This window comes from Malania oleifera, chromosome 8 (assembly GCF_029873635.1).
Source record: "Malania oleifera isolate guangnan ecotype guangnan chromosome 8, ASM2987363v1, whole genome shotgun sequence".
Classification (NCBI taxonomy): Eukaryota; Viridiplantae; Streptophyta; class Magnoliopsida; order Santalales; family Ximeniaceae; genus Malania; species Malania oleifera.
Genome location: NC_080424.1, coordinates 106,883,447 through 106,907,723, shown reverse-complemented (window position 1 = coordinate 106,907,723; position 24,277 = coordinate 106,883,447). Strand labels below are relative to the sequence as shown.

Sequence of the window (24,277 nt, the reverse complement as noted above, 5' to 3'; positions counted from 1 at the left end):
CCCCCTCCAGCCACGACTCCAGCCACACCCGCTGCTAACACCCACCACCTGAAAGGCCACTCTCTCCCTCAGACTCCCTCTGCTCCAGACCCACCACCACTCCGCACTCGCCGTCTCCCTCTGCCACACACAGGAACTCCGACCAACCTCACGGCCAGCCTTTGCTCCAACCATCACCGCTGCACAGCCACGCCGACGAATCCTCCTGTCGCTGCTTCGACCTCACCCACAGTCGTCCTTCCTCACGACCAAGGCTGCTCCTCTCGATACTGACAGCCTCCCGCCATTCTTCGTCGCCGCGCACAGCTTCTCCGGCCACTTCTCATCCCTTCGGTTCCAGCACCCCGAGTCATCCCTGCGGCAGTCACCTCAATCCGACGGTCAAACGCTCCTCTGCCACTTTAGTCCGGCGGCCATCACACACCTTCTGCAGTTCTTGGTGAGCTCCCTTACCCACTGCACAAACACACACACGCACTGCACACATACACAGAGCACAAACACATACTTAGCACACACACATACTGTTTTCCTCTTTTTTTTTTACTTTACTTTTTTTTTCTCTTCTGAATTTTATTTCTTTATTTTATCATTATTGGGTATAGTAAACTGTTATTAAAGGGTTTGTTTTAATATTTAATCTTCATCAGGTGTATATAAGTAATATTGTTAGTGTAGGATTTTTTTATTGTTCAATTCTCATATGTAGTGGTTGTGGTTATGTTGTTATTGTGCAAACATTTAGATATTAAGTTTTTTCATTTATTGTGTTATATGTAGAATTTGTTATTTATTAAATGTTAGTACTTGTAATGTTAGTACATGATCAGCATCATTAGTTTATTTTTGGTATATAATATTTATTATTTATTGTTTATTAAGTCTTATGTTTTTACATGATAAGGAGGTATACTTATGTTTATATTTTTGCTGTTATTTGTTGTAATATGAATGGTGCAATATTAGATATTAAGCTTTTATTGATTGTTGTTAGAGGTAGGGATTTTTGTATTATTGTACCCATTTTACGTTTAATACTTGTATAGTTAGGGTGTATATAATGTGGCAACATGTCGGATTGGGTATATATATTTCCGTAATACTTGTTTCCATTAATTCATTATTCTTGACCTCTTGCATAGTTTCAATGTTTTAAATTTAAATTTGGTTTATTCTTTATTAGTTATTTCAATATAGGTGTAAAGGTAGTTATAGGATATTAGGGGTGTGTACATAGGAAGGATTATTATTATTACCTTTTATTTAGAGTGTATTATATTAGTACCATGTGTGAAATCATTGCGTTACCTTATGATATTCAGATATAGTATCTATTGTAATATGTGCATATTGTACTATTTAATATTATTTATTATATCCCATTATGGATTACTACTAGTAATATTAAGATTATTATATTATTGTTTTATTATTATTATGCCATTATAGTATTTTTCTATTTGTTATTTATATTGTTAGTATTACGTTCATATTACAATGATTATTATTAATTTATTTTATTTTCTTTATTATATTTTTGTTATTTACAATATTTTTGATTTTCGATTCCTTATGAATTTTAATGCGGGGCATTAGCTTGGAACTTCAAGTACCTTTAAGCTATGAGGGAATATATATGTATATATTATATTTATTGATTTATTTTTTCACTGTATTATAATTATAAGGAGGGGGTGGTATTATACTATTATTAGATTTACTACGGATAATTCAATAATTAGGTACCGTTCGTAAGAACCGGCGGCGTATGGGGTGTTGTACCTTGCCCTCGCGTAAACGAATCCGAGCCAATTCTGGTAACGTAGACCCATCTACTACTACGGGGTAGTAATCACGTGTCTAACCACACTAAAAGGTTAGTGATTGACTCCGGACATTCCATTTTTTCCATGGAAAAGATTAAATTATTTTTATTCGCTGCCCGTGGACACACGCGCTCCACCTCCGGGACGTCGCGACAATCCAAAGCATGGAGGATAGCAATATCCATGCAAGAAGCAGGTGACATCAGTATTTAACACTTGTCTGAAATGGGGATCTCAGCCAATATTTAATATGCAGCACACAGTTCTCACGAATCATGAATGATTCCATCTTGGCTCTACATCGACAAGTTCCGAGTCTCCAAATTGATGAGACAGGATAAGAACCTACCAAGAATGCCTAACTGCTGAGGCTCGTCTGGCACAACTAAACCGGACATAACTCTGCCTTTCAGTATTGTGTCATACACTAACAACCCAAGCATGCTGCTTTTTTCATACCTCTGAGAAAAAAGATCGAGTGCAAAAACACATGGTCTTAGAGATTCAATCTTGGCATTTGCATAAACAATACATCACGAGGCCATGCTGGGACACCTACTTCTTTAGTACGAGTATCAACAAAAGAAAAGCGAAACTAAAACTTCACATACAAAATGACAACCCTTTTGGCAAACTTTTTTGGATGCAAGATACATTTTGCAACGAGATTCCTCTTTATGACTCCCTTATAATTTCCCAAGCAATTGCCGTGTGATTTTTCCATCTGTTGAAGGTTTCCATATTACTGTATCAGGACCCTCCTTGTAAGAAATAGCAGAGTTCATTACTTCCTCAGCCTGATCTTCACCCAACAGTTCCACTAATAAATCAACATTCCACCCATCTCTATCCCAACAATCTCGAGTTCGAAGCTTATGGTTACTGAAATATAAATACACACACACACACACACACACAGATATATATATATATATATATATATATATATATATATATAGACTGAAAATATAAATAGGTATGTGTGTGTGTGTATTGACTGGAAATATAAATAAGTATAAATATATATATATATATATATATATATATATATATGTAAGAACTCAAACTCAAAAAATAAAAGAAATAAATAAGAAAAGAAGAAAGGAAAATTTAAAAGGGACAAAGCAGCAGGATCGTCGGACGAAATTCTCTATTTTTCGTCGGACGAGTCCCTCTCTGACTTGTCGACGAAGAAATCCTGAGTTCAAAAAAATCTCAGGTTACGGTTCGTCGACGAACCTCTTCTTCATAAACGAATGTTTCTTTTGTGACTCGTCAACGAATGCTTCTATTTATTGACGAATCCAGTTGGGTCAACGACCTTTAATTAGGTCTTAAATAACTTTTTCGTTAAGAAATCAAAGTATCTTCTCTCTCTCTCTCTCTCTCTAAACCTGCGAGAAACCATTATTCTCTCTTCGATTTCTCGTTGTTCGTTGCCCGAATCGACAATCGGAAGTCATCACGTTGATCTAAGAGTGTCAAGTCTAGTGGAATAGATTTTTGAACTGGACTTTCTAGGCAGCACTCTAAGGCTAAGGTAAGACTTATAGAATTAACCAAATTTGATATTTTTGGAAGTTTAATCATTTATTTAGAGTTTTGAGGATGAAAATATTGTCACCCGCCTATTAATCCCTTCATGGTAAAATCTTAAGCTTTAATTATTTTTAATTATTGACATATATATGGAATTCACTAATTTCATTTGCCACCGTTGTAAGATGTAAGTTATGATTTATCTTTTGCGTGCATTGGTATGTATAAATTAGAATGGAGTTGGTGAGATTGAATTTATTACTTGATTTTATTATTTTTTTCGCGTTTCATTTCACAAGCAAATCATAATGATGATCTAAAGGCAAATCTTTATTATTCATCATAAATGCGTACCGTATTGAATTTGATTGCCTATACTCATATAGTTATTCTAAACATTGCTCCTTCTTAACAAATTCTCAACAACTTGCTTAGCTCTCTCTCCATGAAATTTATGAAATCTGTCAATTTAAGGTTTTGAAAGCACTAGTGTTAATCATATAATCAACTACAATGACAAATGTATTTCTTTTTGCTAGTTTTTGAGAGGTGCAACAAATAATAAAAAAAATAGTAATAGAAAAGACAACACGAACTATTCATTAGGGCCTCAAATTGATCAATCAAAATTTTAAACTTGTTAACTTTTATTACCAATTATGAGACTCAAGTTTTATTGATGAATGAATCATAAAGTTCAAAAATTTAGGCTAAAATTAGTTAATTATTCATTAGTATGTAACTGTAGCCAGTGGATAAGGTGTCTACCGAACTACTGATTGTGGGTTGGTGGGTTTGAGTCCCACGGGTATGATCAGATAATTTAAATGTTATTTTTGCATTCAAATATTCATTAGGGCAAATTATTTATTTTTCATGGTTTGCTATAATGACATGAATTCCAATTGAGGCTCACAACAATTACATATTGAGATTAGAACTATTCACATAATATTAGGGATTTACTCGAAGGCTAAGACATTTTATTATATATATATATTAATAATTATATATATATATATATATATAGCTCGTGAAAAAGAAAAAAAAATTAACAAAGTAAATGGTAGCTCAAGTTAATAAAGAGAAGAATGTGTAGAATAAACTATATGACATTTATTGATGAATTGTGATGCAAGCGTGAATTGCTCCAGTTATTATAGCGTTGACGTAGATTACTCCGGTCATTATAGTGCTGGCGTCAATTGCACTAAATTAATTGACTTGGGTGGTAATTGTCTTCATCAATGTTGGGCTCTAGTCTCCTTTGAACTTATGGTAGGTGAGATATTTGGGTATATTAAAATTTTATGACAAATCAAAAATCATTTAATCTATGATTTTATCCTAAAGCTTAATTAGAATAATCAGCATATGTGGTGTAATTCCAATATATATATATATATATATATATATATATTGAGAGAGAGAGAGAGAGAGAGAGAGAGAGACCTAAGTCTCCTTTGCTTAGTCTTGCCTTTTGAGCATAGTATTTAAACTTGAGCTGAACTAGTCATTTTGACTAGAATCGAACTTGTGTCGAATCAGTACTAACATGGTTGATTATCATAAAATTATAGTCAATGGTGGGTCAAACCGCCCATAAGAATAGAATGATTTTGAATTTGGGTTGTTAGGCTGTAAACTACCTATCCATTGCCACTTGGTCAAATTTTAAGGCTACACTTTTTTTCACATAAAATATAAATCTTAAGTAGTGTTCATAATATTTGAAAATATAAATTTCATACCTTAGAGTTGTATTTGAATAAATTTCAATATAATTTTATAATAATTCTTATCCAAATCTAATACAACTCCGAATCCAAAACTTACTGGAACATACGATAAATATATTTTTAATTATTTCACTCTTTAATAAATAATTAATAAACTAAAACAGACTCTTCTCGGTTTTTTAATATTTATGGCTAACTACATAAAATAATTATAGTGAGTTCAAAATATATTTTACACTTAAAAAACTATGAATTTATTTAAATTATATTCATAATTGTTTGATTATATTAGTCAATGAATGATTGTGATCACCGTGCCACAACATTTTTTTGTGCAAAAAATGAACCATTTCCTAAGCAAGCGTAATATTCTCAAAAATACTACGCCTAGGAATAAAAGCACTTTATTCATATAAGTAAAAGCACCTTATTCATTTAAGAGCAACTAACAGTATCGAAAAAGTTGGAAATGCTATTCTTGTAATATCAATTTTTTCTACACATAAATTCAGAAAATTTCAACCTTTAAAAAAAAAAAAAGGCTTCAAAATAATATCTGATAGACGAAAAACCCAAAAAAAAAATCAGAACCAAAAATTATTCCCAAAAAAAAAAAGACACATAGCTTCAGTAACATCTAAATTGTGCAATTAATGAGAAATTCTCAAGCAGAAAATTTTATACTCACAATAGTAGCCTCCACTCTAAATATGAAGCTGGAAATTGCTCGACAAATTGCTGTGATCTAAATTATTATAAACACGAATTCAGAAAACTCAATGTAATAATTCGGTGGAAGAAACATAAAAACAGACAACCCAAAATTATTTGGAGACGAAATTTAAAAAAAAAAAATCCTATTATGTTCTTATGGATTTGAACATTGTAACTAAAACCCCCTACCAGTACCCAATAGTATCTTCTCCAGGGGCAACTTGTGTTGCTCAATTGCACCCAAACCCCCCCAAAGCTACTTAACTGTTGCAAAATTAACGGTCCGTCTTTCTCCTTGTGCAGACCCATTAAAATCAGTCCTCTAAGAGAAAGTGAGCCGGTTCTGCTTTTGCAGCATATCCAAATTTAGATGTACTATATACTTCCGGAAAAACCCCCGTGAGTTTCCCAATTCCTGCCTTCTGATGGAGAATAAACATCGAGCATTCCCTACACAAGCAGTGAAACAAACGCCTGTTTCGCAAAATTGTGTATCCCCAACTAACTAAACTTGCATAGTATGCAAATGATGCTAGAAGGAATAAAGTGCCTACGTAGCTGTTCTTCGGAGTAGCAAGTAGCCATTCGGTAGTCTTGCACTCCCATGCCTAGAACAGTGAGTGTACATTGTAGCAGTGACGATTGGCAGCGGCTGCCAACAAAGAAGGATGGAATTCAGCATTTCATACTCCACCGGGCAAGCTGATCATGAAGAACGACAGAAGCTCAGCGGAAGTTTAATAAAAGCAAGACTTTCATTAGACTTAGAGACAAGGAGTGCCAGAATTTATATTAATTCCCAAAGTACCAGAGCAACACCTTTCTAGTTCAGTTCGAGCAGCAGCTTTGAGAAACCTCTTCATAAACACATAAGTAGTGGGAAGAGAGATTCAACTGTAAGGGGTTAATCATCAATTTTTCCTGCAGGCATTTTAGATAGAATGAAAATCAATGAATCATACATTCAAGAGAAAAATGCAACAAAAAAAAAAAGTGAACTAATATTCTACCTCTCAAAACCACTCTTTTTCTGTGTAGGCTTGGTCATATATTAAAATGAGATCGTCCACCACTGGAACCGAGACCTCTTCGTATTTGCACGCAAGGAAGATGGCGGTGATCCCAAACAAGCTGTAGTTTCTTCCTCAACACTGTTGAGCAGCTAAGGAATCTGTCACGAAGATTTCACAGTGAGTAACAAACTCGCATCCATCAGTCGAACTTGTAGTGCACCTGTGATTTTGATTAAAGGGAGTCAGTGGGTCAGCGTAATATCTCACATCATAACTACAGCCAAGCTTCAAACCACTAGCGTAAAGCCTTCTTGTAACCTCAATCACCAATCAATGAGAATACCTCTCATCTTTCCTTCATTAATGCGAATTGCTATCAATATACTTGGGTGAGACACCAAGCTGGACCTCTGCTAATAAAAAAACGAAATATGAAATGAAAGTCATTCCATTGTGCAGCAAAAGAATCGGCAATGCAAAGCATGCTTCATAATACACCACACACACACGCCACGCACACATATGTAATGGGGTTTTCAAATCCCAAAACAAGCAAGGGAGGACAAACTTGTTTCTGTAATGAGCATATATATTCATTCAACATACTTACAACAGCAATTGCATTTTTTTCATCACATATCTATATGCATAATCAGTTCTTCAGCTATGTTTCATTTCACTTCTCCAACAATGTAAATAAAATAGAACGTTCAAGGGTGCATGCCTAATAACGCTGAGTACTAAATTGGAAAGTGATAAAATTCCGACAAAATACCATCGATGGATCGATTTCCGCCGGCATTGCTTACGGTGTGTTGCCACACCATCGGCACAGGGTATTCGCTAGTTCCTTGTATTTTCAACATCTATGACAGTGGAGTCTTGTGATCAATTGTATTTGGAGGGATGCTAATTTACCTGCTAATGTTTAATGTAGTAGAATTAATTGTACATCAACTATAAATTAACCAAAGGTAAGAACTCAAATTTTCTTCTTCTTTCTACACAAAAATGTACCACGGATATGATGCCTGTTGCTATCATTGTGCAGCAAACTTCCTGAAAAAACAGTAAGAACCAAAATAAGGCTGAAGAAGCATATATCAATTCTACTACAGCATATGAAGCCCAAGCCCTGCTGCCCCCATGAATTTGACCATGTAGCAGTACAAGGTGACATTTTATAAGGAGTAGGGGCTCGTATTTTTTTTTATTTTTTATTTCCTAATTAACCAATACTCTTACTTGGACAAGTCTTCTAGTTTTTTGAGGATGAAAATATTGTCACCAGCCTATTAATCCCTTCATGGTAAAATCTTAAGCTTTAATTATTTAAAATTATTTTAATTATTTACATATATATGGAATTCTCTAATTTCATTTGCCATCGATGTAGGATGTAATTTGTGATTTTATCTTTTGCATGCTTGGTATGTATATATAGAATTGGAGTTTGGGAAATTTAATTTATTACTTGATTCTATTATATTTTCCATATAAATTTTCATTTCACTCTTTTTTTTCGGTTTCATTTCACCAAACAATCATAATATATGCATCTAAATGCAAATCTTCATTATTCATCATAAGCTTGCATCTTATTTGAATTTGATTTATTGCACCTCATATAGTTTATTCTACACATTCTTCTCTTTGTTAACTTGAGATACCATTTACTTTGTTAAAATTTTTTTCTTTTTCACGAGTTATATATATATAATTCATTAGGCTACCAGTAAATCCCTAATATTATGTGAATAGTTCCAAATCTAAATATTTAATTTTTAAAGCTAAATTGGAATTCATTCATTTATAGCAAAACCATGAAAAATAAATAATTTGCCCTAATGAATATTTGAACGGCGAAAAGATCATTTAAATTATTGATCATAACCGGTGGGACTCAAACCCACAACCCACGATCGTTTAGTTAGACGGAAGACACCTTAATCCACTAGGTTACAGGTACAATAATTAATGATAATTAAATAATTTTAGCCCAAATTTTTTAACTTTTATGATTCATTCATCAATAGAAACTTGAGGCCTAATAAATTGTAATAAAGTTAAAATGTTGGGAAATTGGATCTGATCATCATGTATATGTTCGGGTGGGTATGTCGATTAATATGGTAACTCCCTAATTAATTTCCATTTACAACTAGCCTAATTAATTAAATTTTCATTTCACTCATTTTTTCCGGTTTCATTTCACAAAGCAAAATTAATTAGGCTAATTTAATTAATTAGGCTAGGTTTTTTTTTTGTTTTTTTTTTTTTTTTCTCTTTTTTTTTTTTTTTTTTTTTTTTTTTTTTTTTTTTTTTTTTGTTTTTTTTTTTTTTCTGCTTTTTTTTTTTTTTGTTTGAAAAATATTAATCGAAAAGACAAACACGAAGGTAGGAAAAGGATAAGGAAGGGAATAGGATACGGGCGACAGGCAAAAAGAGCGAAATTAGGGCCAAAGTATTATTTTTCATGGTTTTGCTATAAATATGAATTCCAAATTTAGCTTTTAAAAATTAAATTTAGATTTGGAAACTATTCACAGAATATTAGGATTATGGTAGCTAATGAATATTAATACCATATCGTGAAAAAGAAAAAAATTTTAACAAAAGTAAATGGTTCTCAAGTAAACAAAGAGAAGAATGTGTAGAATTAAAACTATCTGAGTGAAAAAAACAATTCACAAAGAGCAAGTTATGATGAATAATGAAGATTTGCAGTTAGATGCATATATATGATTTTGTGAAATGAACGAAAAAAAGAGTGAAATGAAAATTTATAAGGAAAATATAAATCAGAAGGCAATAATAAATAAATTTCCCAAAATCCAATTCTATATACATACCCAAGCCGCAAAAGATAAAAATCCTAAATTACATCAACATCGGGGAAAATGAATGAGAGAATTCCAGTAGAAGGCATAATTAAATAATTTTAAATAATTAAAGCTTAAGATTTTACCATGAATGGATTAATAGGCGGGTGACAATATTCTCATTCTCAGAAAACCAGAAGACTTGTCTAAATAAGAGTATTGGTTAATTAGAAAAAAAAAAAAACATTTATGAGCCCCTACTCCTTATAAAATGCCAACTTGCACTGCTACATGATCAAATTCATGGGGGCAACAGGGCTTAGGCTTCATCTGCTGCGGTAGAATTGATATATGTTTATTCAGCCTTGTTTTGGTTCTTACTGTTTTTTCAGGAAGTTTGCTACACAGATGGCTAACAAGTAGTGATCCGTACCCGAAGTACATTTTTGTGTAGAAAGAAGAAGAAATTTGAGTTCTTACCTTTGGTTAAATTTATAGGTTTTATGGCACAAAATTAATTATACTAACATTAAACATTAGCAGGTAATTATTTTTTTTTTTTTTTAAGAAGGGCGGCACCTTCATTTATTTATTGATAAACCCTCACTTTTAACGGAGAAATACCGTAGTTACAAGACAATTAATGGGAGAAACAAAAGAAAAAACTTTAAAGATTTCTCAAAAAATAACACCAACAACCAGGCAAAACAGGATTACAAGTCCAAGTAAAATAAAATAAAACAAAGACCTACAAAACAAATCTCGCGCAACAAAACAAACAATAGATAAACAACATAAAGCATATGTAATAACCCCAAAAAGGGATATAGAAGATTAGTGGAATAATTTTTAAAAAAAAATTAATTAATTTATTAATTAATCGAATTTATAAAAATAAAAATAATAAATAATTTTTATTTTTATTTTTATTAATAAAATATATTATTATTAATATTTATTATTATTATTATTATTATTATTATTAATCTACCTGAAGCTTCTCAAAATCCTCAAGATATTGGCGCAGCCCCCCTCCTTATCTTCTTCTTCTTCTTCTTTCTTTTCTTTCTTTTCTTTATTCTTATTCTCTGCAGCTTCTGAACTCTCTCTCTCTCTCTCTCTCTCTCTCTCTCTCTCTCTCTCCTCAAGTTCTCTCTTCCTCTCTCCTTGATTTCGTGACGGATTTTCATCCGATCGAAAATCCAAAGATACATTGGACTTATCTCCGCTGCCGAATTTTACCGGGCGGAGCGCGGGTGGTAGGATCGGCGTAGTCGTATTCCCTAGGGTAAGCCATTTTCCTTTTTTTTTCTTTAATTTCTTGCAAATTATAAGCCCAATTAACGAATGGACACCACCACGAGAATCTAGGGATGATTCTCTACAAGTTTAGTAGGACGGAATTTTCGTGACGGTGTCAGGCCAAAACCCCAAATTTGGGGTACGAGGGTTATTAAGGGGTTTATTTTTAATTAATTAGCATTAATTTAGAAATATTAAAATATTAAGCATCTAGAGCTGAAGTAGGATTTCTGGATTTTAAGGTCCGGGTGAGCGCCACAGGTGTAATTTCGAGACTCACAGGCAAATTTCAGAAAATTAAGTAGGGTGTTAAATAATAGTTTAAATATTAATTTGAGGTATATGGAGCTTAGGAAAGGTTAAATGAGTATTATTTTGGAGAAATAGATTAATTAATCTGGAAAAAATGTAAATTACAGGAGTTAAATTTCGGACGCCAAGGGTGTAAGATTTTGGAATTCTAACGAGACTCTTAGTAAATCAGGTAAGGGGAATAAATTATAACAGTTTTTTTTTATGAAAATTATAGGTTGAGAAATATATCAAAATGGCGTCTGTTATTTTACCTGAAATTTATTATGATATAAATATTAGATGAAATTTGTGTGGTATATGATTTATATTAGAACATGTTGTTCAGTGCTCTAATGTGTGCTAAATACTCAAATAGATATAAATAATCAATCTAAATCAAGAGTGTATACCTAAGCAGAATTTGAAACGCAATATTTGAATATCACAATATCATATCAAAGTTTCAAATATGCTAGCAAGTTGATACAAGCAAACTCAACAAGATGTTCTCAATATACTAAGCACAAGGAGTGTTTGAATGTAAACTTTGAAAATGATTTTTGCACACAAAAATATAGGATTAGGTAACTTGCAATTACAATGCAAGTACCACAACCCACTAAGTCTTCCCACACAAGATTTATCAAATAAAATTGGCAGAAGAACTTAATGTTATACTCTCAAATAAAATCAACCAAACAATACACAAATGAGAGTACTAGTTAGGAAGATTAAGCACAATCACTTATGAAATACTCACAACACTTAAAAGATCTAGGAGAATGGAGTGTATGAGTGTTTGGGAGTAGTATAGGCTAAAAAGAGATTTTTGAATTTGAAAGAATTTTGGTCTTAATCAAATTGCTAATCCTTACTAATTATTGCAAATGAACAAGTATATATAGGTAAGGGGAAATTTTTTACCATTGGGGACTCAATAGGGATAATTAAAAAAGTTTAAAACAAGTTTAAAAAAATTAACCAAGTTTACCCCTTTTAATTTTTAGTAAAAATTAATTTACCCTGCGAGATTAGGGTGCCCAGCCTGAAGTTTGGGTACCCGAATAGACTCACTCAAAAAATCACTTTTTAAAGGTTCAGATGCCCAAAATCAGAGTTGGTTGGCTAAACATAAGACATAATATTTCTGTCCATGATTCGAGTGCCCGAATGCAAGTTCGGTCGCCCAAGGGTTTTTTGAACACGAAGGTTCAGGCGCCCGAGTAGGTGAAAAGAGTTCTGACACGGGTTTGGGTGACTGAGGAAGATGTGCTAAAGTTGGTTCGGCCTGCCGAACAAGAAGTCAACAATTTGACTTTGTCCAAGATTCGATCGTCCGAGGCGATTTAAACGCCACAGGTTTGGTCGCCTGAGCTCTCTCAAGATTTTCAATTAAAGTCCAATTTTGCCTTATTTAATTTCCCTCATTATGTAAGTGATATAGTTACGGTTTGTGCATTTGTTTGGGGATCTAAGGACTTTCTATCCTATCGAAGAAATCCAACGTCGGTCGACCGAACTCTAAGATCTTTCTATGGTCTGTGTAGGTACTTAAAGTCTGACTAAGGTCGATTTAAGCATACCTACCTATTATGCATGATGCAAATTATTACAAGCTATATGAGAGCACAGTCCATAATAAAATTACATCCTATAATGAAGAAAGTGAAAAAGAATTACAAATACCACACAAACTTTTTCATTCATTGGGACGAACATCGCACGCCATCATGATATGTCTTTTAGTTTGAGTACGCGCGCAAGGTGAACCTGCATGCAAGCCTTAGTACAATCATCAGTATCAAGAGTATTTGTCATGATCAAAACTAGATGTGACCTATCAGGTCAACACTAATTTTAAATAAGGTTAAATTATATTCACTTACAGTTTTAAAATCTTACAGTTACAAGTGTATCCAATCATATTGATCTTTTGGAAGAATTATCAGTTTTTGGTGTTCATATCTCTCATTTAAGTTGTTCCAAAGGACTAATGGATCCTTAATAGTAAAGTACTCAACTTTCAATTTTTTGTGTAAATGGTGTCGAAAGAAATTATTGCCTTTGATCGATCCTATAAAGATGCTTGATTTCTTTCTTCAATTGTACTTTCAAGATTCATAACATTAAGGTGAATCTCAACATCAAGTACCCATTGTAGATAATTTCTTTCAGAAATATCAATGGGAACGAATTCAAGTTTTGTGAGGTTTGACATCATAAAGTCACTTTGAAAATAAATAAAAATTTAAAATTAGGTAAATATTAAATGAAAATGTTATTCTCACATATATCCCAACATAAAAATATTTAAGGACACATACTCAAGATAAGAGATATAGTTAACATATAAATATAGTTTGACGAAAAACTAAAGTTATATAGATAACAAATATTAAAGGAAATAAAATTTTTACCTTACAATAATACCAACGAAACTTGTTATTCCATTAGAGATTTGATCGTATTGGTAACGTGTTGTAAATAAAATAAAAAGTAATACAAAAAAGTTTGGAATTATAAAAATTCAATAGTCTAGTTTTTCAGGAACTAGATGTTATTAATTATATTATTATTTTATTTTATTGTAAAGTATATTCTTATATAGGTAAATATATTAGCATTTCAAAAGTTAACCAATGAATTATTGTACGGGCATATCAAAAGTTCTTTATTTTTATTTTTATTTTGACTAATCTACGAAAATGAAGTACAATTTTTAACGCTAAAGCAATAATAAAATATTTGAAAAAGTGTAGTAAATTCAACAAAATTTGATAGATATGTGGGTTAATTTATGCAATTATTATTATGTGAAAATTGTGCTGATTTATTGTGGTCCTCGGAAGGCACCCAAAGTCACGCAAGAGAGAGAGAGAGAGAGAGGCGGGCACTGGCCACTAGCAGATGCCAGCTGTCATCGATAAACGTCTATATGAGCTCGCAGAGCACGCCACGTCTGCCAATAGTTTGCCAGTTGTGACTGCGTCAACATTCATTTAATATTTCAATTTCGTCATATCAAACCTCTATACAGATTCCGAATCCATTCTTTTATTCTCTCTCTCTCTCTCTCTCTCTCTCTCTCTCCGTTCCCACCAATTGGATTTTTTCTTTATTTGAAGATGGAAGTATGTGATATTGTTTTGGGACTGCCCTGTTCATCGCAGAGTTACCATCATAACTCCGTGCGTCCGGTGAAAATTAAGACTGGTAAGTAAATTATAAATTACCCAACATCAAGAATCAGATAAAACAATTTCCTTATTTTCTGCGTTAAATATTCTGATTATGATTTTTCTTTATAAAGTATAAATAAATTTAATTTTGGATAAGCATGTGGCGTAGGACTGGCATTTAACAGTTGCTGGTGGCCGGTGGGGTTTAGGTCGAAGTGGGTCGGCTGGATTGTTTCTGGCGATTTCTGGGTTGCTCTCAGAAAGCGAAGTCTGGGGCGTTTCAGAGATACTTTTAACCCGATTCGTACAGGGGTCGCTGTCTTCCACGTAGGAAAGCAAATTTTAGTGGCCCAAATTTTTTGTTTGATTCGATTGTTTTATTTTGATTTTGATAGGGTTGTTGTTACATGCCAAATCCGCCCATTTGTTTTAGCAGTAGATTGAACAGGGTGGTGTCTGAGTATCTCTCTCAGACTCTCAGTACGTGCTGCGATTTTTTATTGAGATTCATGGCTCAATTTTTTTCAGATTTTCTGTTTGGTTCGATTGTTTTATTTTGATGGGTTTGTTGTTACACGCGAAAACTGCCCATTTTTCTTTGGCAGTAGATTGAGTGAAGAAGTATGTCTTTTTTTTCCCTCCCCTGAAGGAGGAAGTATGGTTTACTTTCAGGTTTTTTTTGTTTGATTTGATTTGATTGTTTTACCTTAATAGGTTTGTTGTTACATGCCAAAACTGCCCATTCGTTTTAGCAGAAGATTGAATTGAATAAGGTGGTGTCTTTCTTTGTATATATGCGTTTTTTTTAATTCGATACAAGGTTGAATTTTTCAGTTCAACAAGTGCTATCGTGAGGGAAGAATTGAAGAGTAAGAAAGAATGGTTGAGAAGAATCAGAAGTTTCTTACAGTGCCACCCTTTGAGTGTGCTTGGCGCAAGGATCTTCGGTTTCGGGAAGCTGGGCGGGGGTGTGTGGCGTTTGAAGCATTTGCTCACAACGATGTCACCGTTGTGTTTCGGGAGCAGGTGGGAAGTCAACACTACCATTACAAGAGGGACAATAGCCCCCACTACACTGTGATTCTTGGGAGTCACAGGAACCGACGGTTGAGAATCGAAGTTGATGGAAAAACTGTGGTGGATGTGGCTGGAATCGGTCTTTGCTGTTCGTCGGCGTTTCAGAGCTATTGGATCAGTTTCTATGATGGGTTAATTAGTATTGGAAGGGGGAGATACCCTTTTCAGAATCTTGTCTTCCAATGGCTGGATTCAAATCCCAATTGTAGTGTTCAGTATATTGGACTTAGTAGCTGGGATAAGCATGTTGGGTACAGGAATGTCAATGTATTGCCTTTGACTCAGAATCATATCTCCCTCTGGAAGCAAGTGGATTGCGGCGGCGGCGAGCATGATGGGGTGGAGGACAGCGAGGAGGACTTGGAAGACGGACGTGCTAGTTATGAAAGATGGGGACTTGAGAATTTTCTTGAGAGATGGGAATTGTCTGATTTTTTCTTCATTGCTGGTGTGGAGGAAAGGCTTGTCCCAGCTCACAAAGTTATCCTTGCGGCATCCGGTAATTTTCATTTGAGTTCATCGGGTGAAGATGTTATCCAGCTCCAGTCTGCATCCTACCCAGTTGTCCATGCACTTCTTCAATATATTTACACCGGCCAGACACAGGTGATGTTGTGTTCTGGTCCAAAGATTTTCATGTATACTTATCTTTGCTGCTTTTCTGTGTTAAACTCCCCCCAACACTTTTTTTTTTTTTAGCTTCTCCTCCTTTTATATCTTCGTCTTCTATTTTCTCTCTCTCCTCTCCAAACATGGTCAGGCGCAATATTGATTTAAGTTCTTCTCATTGACATAGTGTTTATTTTACTTGCTGATATTCAAATTTTTTGGATGGAAAAATCACATGAAAAAAGGGGCTTTGTTGTTAAGTACGAGAATCCATGTTGATTTTAACTTTTGATGAATTAATGGCTGTTTTGGTAAACAAATTTTATTACATATTCATAGTAGTTTGTCGTGCCACAAAGTAAATTCATGTTACAATTGTAACTTCCATGTAGATCGCCGTTTAAAAAAAAAAAAAGGGCTTACAATGCTTAATGATTATGTTGCTTACAGATTACGGATGCACAACTTGGTTCTTTGAGGGCTCTGAGCTTACAATTTGAAGTTATGCCATTGGTGAAGCAGTGTGATGAAGTTGTTGAACGTCTCAAATTGAATAAAAAATTGTTTGAATCTGGTAAGAATGTGCAGATATCCTATACAAGCTGTCAACCCCATAGTGGCACAAGCTTTCCTTTTGGAACCCCTGTCAATATTCAGAGGCTGAAGCACTTGCATTCAACTGGTGAGCATACCAATGTGGACATTTATATCGAGGGCCATGGTCTTGTTGCCCAAACTCATAAAATTATTCTTGGCCTGTGGAGTGTGCCATTTACAAAGGTGAGCTCAAACTTCTATTCCTTCATCGCTCTTTTTTCTTTTTTTTTTTTTTGCTGGGGGTGGGGGGGTGGTGTTGATAAAGTATCTGCTGCTAATGGCATGCTTAAAGAACACCTTGCACAATGCTTGTACATTATAATTTTGGTTTAAGTGTATGCTGACTTATAAAAATATAGACCTCAATGCTCATCATTGGGAGAACGTTTGGCGATAAGTTCAGTGTGAGAATATGGTTGGTTTGTGTTCTTTTACCAATATTAATGTTGGTTATTGAAGAAATAGTTGCATTTGGCAGATGTTCACAAATGGAATGAGTGAGAGCATGTCCTCGAACATTTGCCTAAAGGATGTGTCTCCCCAAGCGTTCAAGTCTATGCTCAAATTTATGTATAGTGGGCAGCTTGTTTTGAAAGATGACGTGGATGATGGTACCCTGTTACTCCAGCTTCTTTTATTGGCAGATCAATTTGGAGTTACCCTACTTCATCAGGAATGCTGCAAAATGCTTTTAGAATGTCTCTCAGAGGTAGTTGGTAATCCTTGTCTTGCCATGTTATTTAATTTGGAAACTTTAATCTGAATCATATTTTTGTTGTCATTATTTCAAAGTACTAGCTGTATGGCTAGAGTTTAAAGAACGGGGAAGGGACTTGCGGTGGAGTTCTGAAAACAAAAGAAGAGGTCCCTTTTATGATAATGAATTATAAAATATTAATACCTCTTATGTACATATTATATGCAGGGATGGAGTTGTTCTAATGGAAGATGGTCACACAACAACAGTTTTTCTATTATGCACAAGTTTAATGGACGAGGAAGCAGACAATTTTGGCAAAGTGATTGACTTATCGCTTTTGAACCTAACTATTGAACTTTGTTGCAGGACTCAGTATGTCCAATACTTCAAGTCGTTTCATCAGTGCCATCATGTAAACTCATTGAAGAAATGTGCAAGAAGAAATATTCAATGCAGTTCGATTATTGTACAACTGCAAGCACTGACTTTGTCTTTCTAGATGAGGCAACTTTTACCAATATCCTTCAGGTGAGTTCTTACTGTTTCAGATATTTTGGTTGACTAATCGATTAGAATTTCTTGATCAGACTTCAAAAGCACACATATTCTCTTATAAAAACTTGTGTAAGTGATCCAATAACTTACAACATGAAGTCCACCAGTCATATGAATATGAAAAGAATCTAGCAGTGGGAAAATTTTATGAGAGAATTGGAGTTCTGTTCTTCAATTTTTATTTCAAAAGATAGTGTGTGGTATTCATTTGGAAGACTGGTGCTCTAAGCTTGTCTCTTGCATAACCCAACTTTAAATTTCGTGGATCTCAAATATCTATTGGCTCATTAATTTGGTGGGTTGAGATAGGGCCTTTCCGAAGACATAAGATTGCATATCACATTCACTGCAGATTTATGATTAGATGAAGATTTCCTGACAGTTGTGGAATGCTTGAGAGTGTACACATATTGGTAATTATGCTTAACGCATCATGAACATGCCTGAAGAAAAACTATGTGTTTTGCAGCATCCAGACTTAACAGTAACGTCTGAAGAAAGAGTTCTCAATGCTATCTTATGCTGGTGCATGCAAGCAAAGGAATTGTATGGATGGGAAGTAGTTGATGAGCTTTTGGAATTTTCAAAACCTGAACTCTTATTTGGAGAGAGGCTTGGCTCAGTAAATGATTTGTTGCCATTTGTGCGTTTCCCCCTAATGCCATATCCCTTGCTTAAGAAGGTGTGTTGGCCCTCAAGATGAATATAAACCTGGATGTACTGATTTATTGGATAGCGTTCTAAGAGTAGGGGTAAGGGCCTGTTTGTTTTGACCTTGTTTTTTGATAATCTTGCAGTTGGAGAAGACCAACCTGAGCAGAATTATTTGCACATTTGATCATCTTGTGAGTTTCCTTTTTTCAATTCAAATATCCTTTTGGTATGGAATTTTCTATGCATATACAAGCATTTTGTTTTGTTCCTTTTGGATTTACTTCCAGTGGTGCTCCAACAGGTAAAGGAGTCCATTAATCACATAGAATTTGGATTGTCAAGGGTGGAAAATGACCAGAAGTAAGTATATAGATCTCCAGAGATCATAAATTAAATGTATTTTTCTTACATATTCTTGCGCTTTTATCTTCCCGCTATAAAGGATTGCTTCATGGATTATATTATTGTTAATATATGAGGTCCCATGCATACTTACTGGCAATAGCGGAGACCAGAAAAAAGACAGTTAATCGGAGCTTTTGACTTTTTCTTTAATAATTTAGAACTTTTTAACTTTATTCTCGACTTTTAGGTTGCCAAAAGGCAGATTTTTACTCATGATTCTGCTCTTTATTGGGCTAAAAAAAAAAAAAACACATTTCTTTCAACAACAACAACAACGATAATCCTTAAAATGCTAAAAAGTGTGAGGGAGTAAATGAATTATGAAAATTCACTTCAGATACTCATTCGATTGTTTTTGTTTCTGGTGTGGAAGGAAGAGAAAAAGTTGAAGCAATTGAGGATTGATACCAACACTCCGGCAACCACCACTGTTTTTTGGTCCATTGGGTGGCTTGTTGGGCCTGGGCATCTCAGACACCACCACCATCACAATCACAACTCTTTTCTGCCCACTTCCATTGGCCAGACCACATTCCTCGTCACATGTTTGTTTGATTTTAGCATTGATGACATATGATTAGGTTACAATTCACAATCGCGTATGTTAGCCAATGATGTGGTAGTTAACATGGGCTTTTGAATTTAGAATTGTCATGATTTATACAATGTTGTAGCATCTTTGCCCAACCAAATTTAAATAAAGCCAAATTCAAGGCCTCATCCATATTCTGAAATGCAGTGATATGCTTTTCATTGAGGGATAAAAATATAAAAAATAAATGAACAAATGAATTGTATTCAAGAGTATACATGAACCATGGTAATCTGCTGAGGCATTCGAGTAAGTTAACTTGGGGGTGGCCTGCTGAATAAATCATCTGTATGATGTGAATTATAGGAGGCTGCTTGTGAGTACGAAACTTGATCAGCTGTTGTTTGATGTTTGTTTCGATCCAATATAGAATAGGCTTTCTAGTTTTGAGAGGCTCTGACCTTCCACTGCTTTTGTCATACATAAATGCAAGCGATAAGCTATGATGGTTAACCATCTTAATCCTCTTCCACTTATCATCTTTCCCCAAATGGACTGCTTTCCAGTGTAGCAAGTAGAGTTCTTGTGTCTGATTTATTGCAGTGTTAATGCAGTAAGATCTTTTACTCATGTTAATTTTTTATATTCTTATCTACCATCCAGAGTTCTTTTTTCAATGAGGCTCAGCTAAGGTATATTTTTCCTAAGACCTGTTGAGAACTGACTCCACCTAGAGAGACCTAATGCTTGGTTTGTTGTTATTATTGTTGTTGTTGTGGTTGTACCTGTTGAGAACTGAGTGGTTGCTAAAACTGCTTTTCCTTTGTAGCATCAGATTTCAACATAGGCGATCAAGTTATAAGGAGCTCCAGTATATATGTGATGGGGACAGCAATGGAGTTTTATACTTTTCAGGCACATCATATGGGAAACATCAGTGGGTAAACCCTGTTCTAGCGAAGGTATATTTTTTTCATATTATTCATACAGCGCATCATGCTTTTTTTGAAGTTTTTAGTATATGATGCATTATCTGCTTTGATTGTATGGTGCAGCGAATCACTATTTCTGCTAGCAGTCCCATTTCGAGGCACACCGACCCTAAAGCCTTAGTCTCAAGGACATACCAGGTATCCATGCAGACTCAAATTCTTTGAAAAGATCTTGTGTTACCAATTCCTTTAAATAATGATTAAAATTCTCTGTGAATCAGGGGACCTTTTTTGCTGGGCCTCGGTTGGAGGATGGGAAGAAATGTGCATGGTGGATGGTCGATATTGGCCAAGATCATCAGGTTTTATATCTAAAAAAAATATCAGACCATACTACATGCCCCAAATTTCATCAATGCATCTACATCCATTATAGGAGATATAAATGATGGCATGATGTGCATAAAATAGTCTGGTCTAATTTATTTAATTATTATTATTTAAATACTAGACATGGGCATGCGCAAACACCTCCAGAAATAACTTTCAACCAGTTTCAACGTTTTAATGTTTCTTTAAGCATGAAATTGATCATTTGTAGAGCATTCAAATGACACTGATAGCTGGATGTTGCTCAATGCCTTTAAATTGAGCTAGGGCATTTTCCAGATTACTGTCTCGCCATTAGGATGTCAAAAATTACATCTACTTCTCTCAGATTTAACTTCCTGATGCATCACTTTTGACTGATGCAGCTTATGTGCAACTATTACACCTTGAGACAGGATGGGTCAAGGGCCTACATAAGGTCCTGGAATATTCAGGTATCAACAATTGTTTGCTTTCTTGCCAGTGCTTTGCTTGAGGAAAGAAAGAGCCCATCTAGTGTGAAAAGACAGTTTTCGTTTTTCAGTAATGATTTTTCAAAGAATTTCAAAATGCTACGTTATTTTCCCATTTTCTCATAAATGGAGAGCTTAGAAACAATGAAAGGATATATTCTAACTCCTTTGTACAATTTTGAAAAATCAAAAACCAAATGGGAATTCTATAATTCAGAGCTAGACATGACCAATGAAAACTGTTTTCCACAGCTCAACTAACCAAAATATTTTGGGCTTTTTCGCATGGATGTGTTGGGATTGGAAGTGACATAGAAATGTTAATCATAATCTTTCCTTTTTCCTTGAACAATGTTATAGGGTTCTGGGGATGGGAAGGGCTGGACAACCTTGAGAGTGCATGAGAATGACCAAACAATGTGCAAACCTGGTCAGTTTGCATCGTGGCCCATAACCGGCCCAACTTCTTTGCTTCCTTTCAGATTCTTCAGGGTCATCCTGACCGATCGAACCTCCGATGATTCTAATCCCTGGAACTTCTGCATTTGCTTCTTGGAACTCTATGGCTACCTCCGCTGACTGACTTGGTCTGGGTTGTTGTGGCTAATTTTTGGAATAAGTGAAGAAGGGGATGGATTAGGGGGCTTGAGTTAACGTCTGTACACTTAGAGTTCATGTTTTATTTTCTTCAAACGCTTTCTGGTTAAATAAAGTAACCGAATTCGTTCCTTTTGTAATGAAACGAGAAGTGCTGAAAGGAACAAAATTTCATGATCTGTATATGCCGTGGAGTACTTCAGATATCTTTCATGCATAGTTTTTGACAGCAGGTGGAGGCCAAGCCCATCACGAGCTTAAGTCCCCCATTCATTTTAGAAACTTGATTGAATTGCTGGGCTAGTGATTATGAGATTGCACCTGTGGAGAATGGTAGGGTGCAGGGTGCATTTGGTTTGCATCTTTCATTTGTTTACGATATTTTCTAATATTTTTTAATTTTAATGTCTCTGTTTGTCTCGAGATCGGAATATGACATGATGGTAATTTTGTAAAGACATTGATCTTCTTTGAGATTTGAGAAAAAGACATTCACCTTTGCCGAAATTTTAAAATTTTCATAAAATCACCTTTGAGATTTTGAGAATTTCAAAGACTTCTTTCTAGTTTGTGAAAAAGACATAAATCCTTCCTTATATTTATTAGAAGACAAATATTTTAAGAAGAGATTTGTCTTTTTAGCAAACTTCAAGAAAGGTTCATTTTCAAAATCTTAATGGAGGTTAATAGAATTTCTAAAATTTCATAGGAGGTCTCCGTTTTATCAAACCTCATGAGAAAGTGGGTATTTTTTGCCTTTTTATATTTTTTGAAAATTTTTTTTTTTTAATGTAAGTTTCAACTAAATTTTTTTTAAAATCCTTTTATTTTGCCTCTGAAGATCTGTTAATTTGAAAGGAGTTCGCTCATGAAGGATCAGGACATAATAGGATTCATTGAATGATTAAGAGTGATAATTTTGCATAAATTTTAAAAATCAAGAAAGCCTTCATATCCTTATCGTACTTCTTATTTTTTTGAATTTTGGCTTTGAATCTCAATTTTCAATTTAAAAAAAAAAAAAATTTGCTTCTCGCAAATGTTAGATTTAAGTGGGGAAGTTCAATAATTTTACAAAAATTTAAGCACAAATCTTTATGTAGTTTTCTATTGAAGAATATCTTGTAGCATAACATACTACCCACTAGTATAAATATTATGCTCTTGAGATTTTCATATTGAAAATTTCAAGTTCCAATTTTGAGAGTTAGTAAGAAGGTATTTCTCAAAAAAAAAAAAAAATGAACCTCAAATTAATTAAAAAAAATAACATAAATATTACTTTTGTACACAACCATTCATCTCTTTCCTCTTCAATCTAGTCATCTCTTCCTCTCCATTGTAGCCTTTCTCAAGAAAATCCTTGAGTTTTCTACTTATTTCTCAAAATTCAAGAGATGGGAATTAGAGAGATCAAAAAAATTTCTACTTCCACATGCTCCACCACCATTATCGTCAAAACAGTAATAATGAGAGAGAAAAGAAGTCTTAAAAAGAAGAGAAATACTTTAAGACAATGTGATTGTTTTTTTTTTTAAATAAAAATATAATACAATTTCAGCTCATCACTGGAAAGAGCAGTATTGTTCAAGCATCACATTTATACTTGTTTATTGTTTCATATAATTGTACCATATATATAATATAATATACACAAAACAGTAATTAAGAATAAGCATAATATTTAGGAGATAAGCGTATCATTTTTGTACAAGGAAATTTATTATGAAATTTCATTCGTAGTGGAGTCAAAATGGTACAATTATTGTAAATTTAGGTTATGTTTGTCTCTCCACTAATTTTGTACAAACACTTTTTGAAAAAATTGCAACCAACTATCTTTCTAATTTCTATATTCAACGGTCCATTCGTGATACAACATTTGAATCTCTCACTATCAAAATTTTTCTTACCAGTTACAAATAACAAAGCTCAATGAGTTACTTACAAATACAAGGTCTTTCTTATAATAGACTCTACCACAAGGGAGGCTTCCATTTGCAAGACCAAAGATCTCGAGTTACTTTGGCATTTGAGAGCATATATTTCAAGATTTGTATTTGAATTTGAATGGATTTTAGCAAAATTCAATATGATTTTATATCTAATTATTATCATTTACACAAATCCAAATTCAAAGTATCTATAAATCATAAGGTAAGAATATTATTGAGGACATTTCTAAGCCTCCAAACAAAGGGTGATAACATTTTAATTAAATTTAAGAAAAATAAAAATTAGAAAATATATATATATTCTCAGTCTAGAGCATAGCAACCCAAGCATGCAACGAAGCTAAAATTATGGTGCAAGGGCAAATCACATGGACACAGACCCACTCGATCTTAG

General features: G+C 34.1%; 1 protein-coding gene across 13 annotated transcripts; it reads left to right on the top strand.

Annotated features, from left to right (window-relative positions):
- The first annotated feature begins 14,280 nt into the window (after positions 1-14,280).
- LOC131162199 (BTB/POZ domain-containing protein At2g30600) lies at positions 14,281-22,111 on the top strand. Of its 13 annotated transcripts, none has more exons than XM_058118430.1 (13): positions 14,281-14,462; positions 15,263-16,111; positions 16,565-16,894; positions 17,190-17,420; positions 17,778-17,939; positions 18,436-18,648; positions 18,764-18,811; positions 18,922-18,980; positions 20,393-20,519; positions 20,613-20,687; positions 20,771-20,851; positions 21,245-21,313; positions 21,692-22,111. In XM_058118430.1, exons 2-13 carry the CDS (start codon positions 15,308-15,310, stop codon positions 21,908-21,910), a joined length of 2,418 nt encoding a protein of 805 aa, XP_057974413.1. In that variant the 5' UTR covers positions 14,281-14,462; positions 15,263-15,307; the 3' UTR covers positions 21,911-22,111. The 13 variants fall into 13 exon arrangements, with proteins under 13 accessions (XP_057974413.1, XP_057974400.1, XP_057974402.1 ...); XM_058118417.1 differs by having other exon boundaries at positions 20,387-20,519; XM_058118419.1 differs by lacking the exon at positions 14,281-14,462 and adding an exon at positions 14,587-14,755 and having other exon boundaries at positions 20,387-20,519.
- The last annotated feature ends 2,166 nt before the right edge of the window (positions 22,112-24,277 follow it).

What these genes read in the sequence shown, in the direction of transcription:
- LOC131162199 (XM_058118417.1), top strand. Translation starts at nt 15,308, where the DNA reads ATGGTTGAGAAGAATCAGAAGTTTCTTACAGTGCCACCCTTTGAGTGT. An exon ending in TTTTAGAATGTCTCTCAGAG is followed by an intron (nt 17,421 to 17,777) that starts GTAGTTGGTAAT and finishes ACTTTGTTGCAG; the next exon opens with GACTCAGTATGTCCAATACT. An exon ending in CTTTTACCAATATCCTTCAG is followed by an intron (nt 17,940 to 18,435) that starts GTGAGTTCTTAC and finishes TGTGTTTTGCAG; the next exon opens with CATCCAGACTTAACAGTAAC.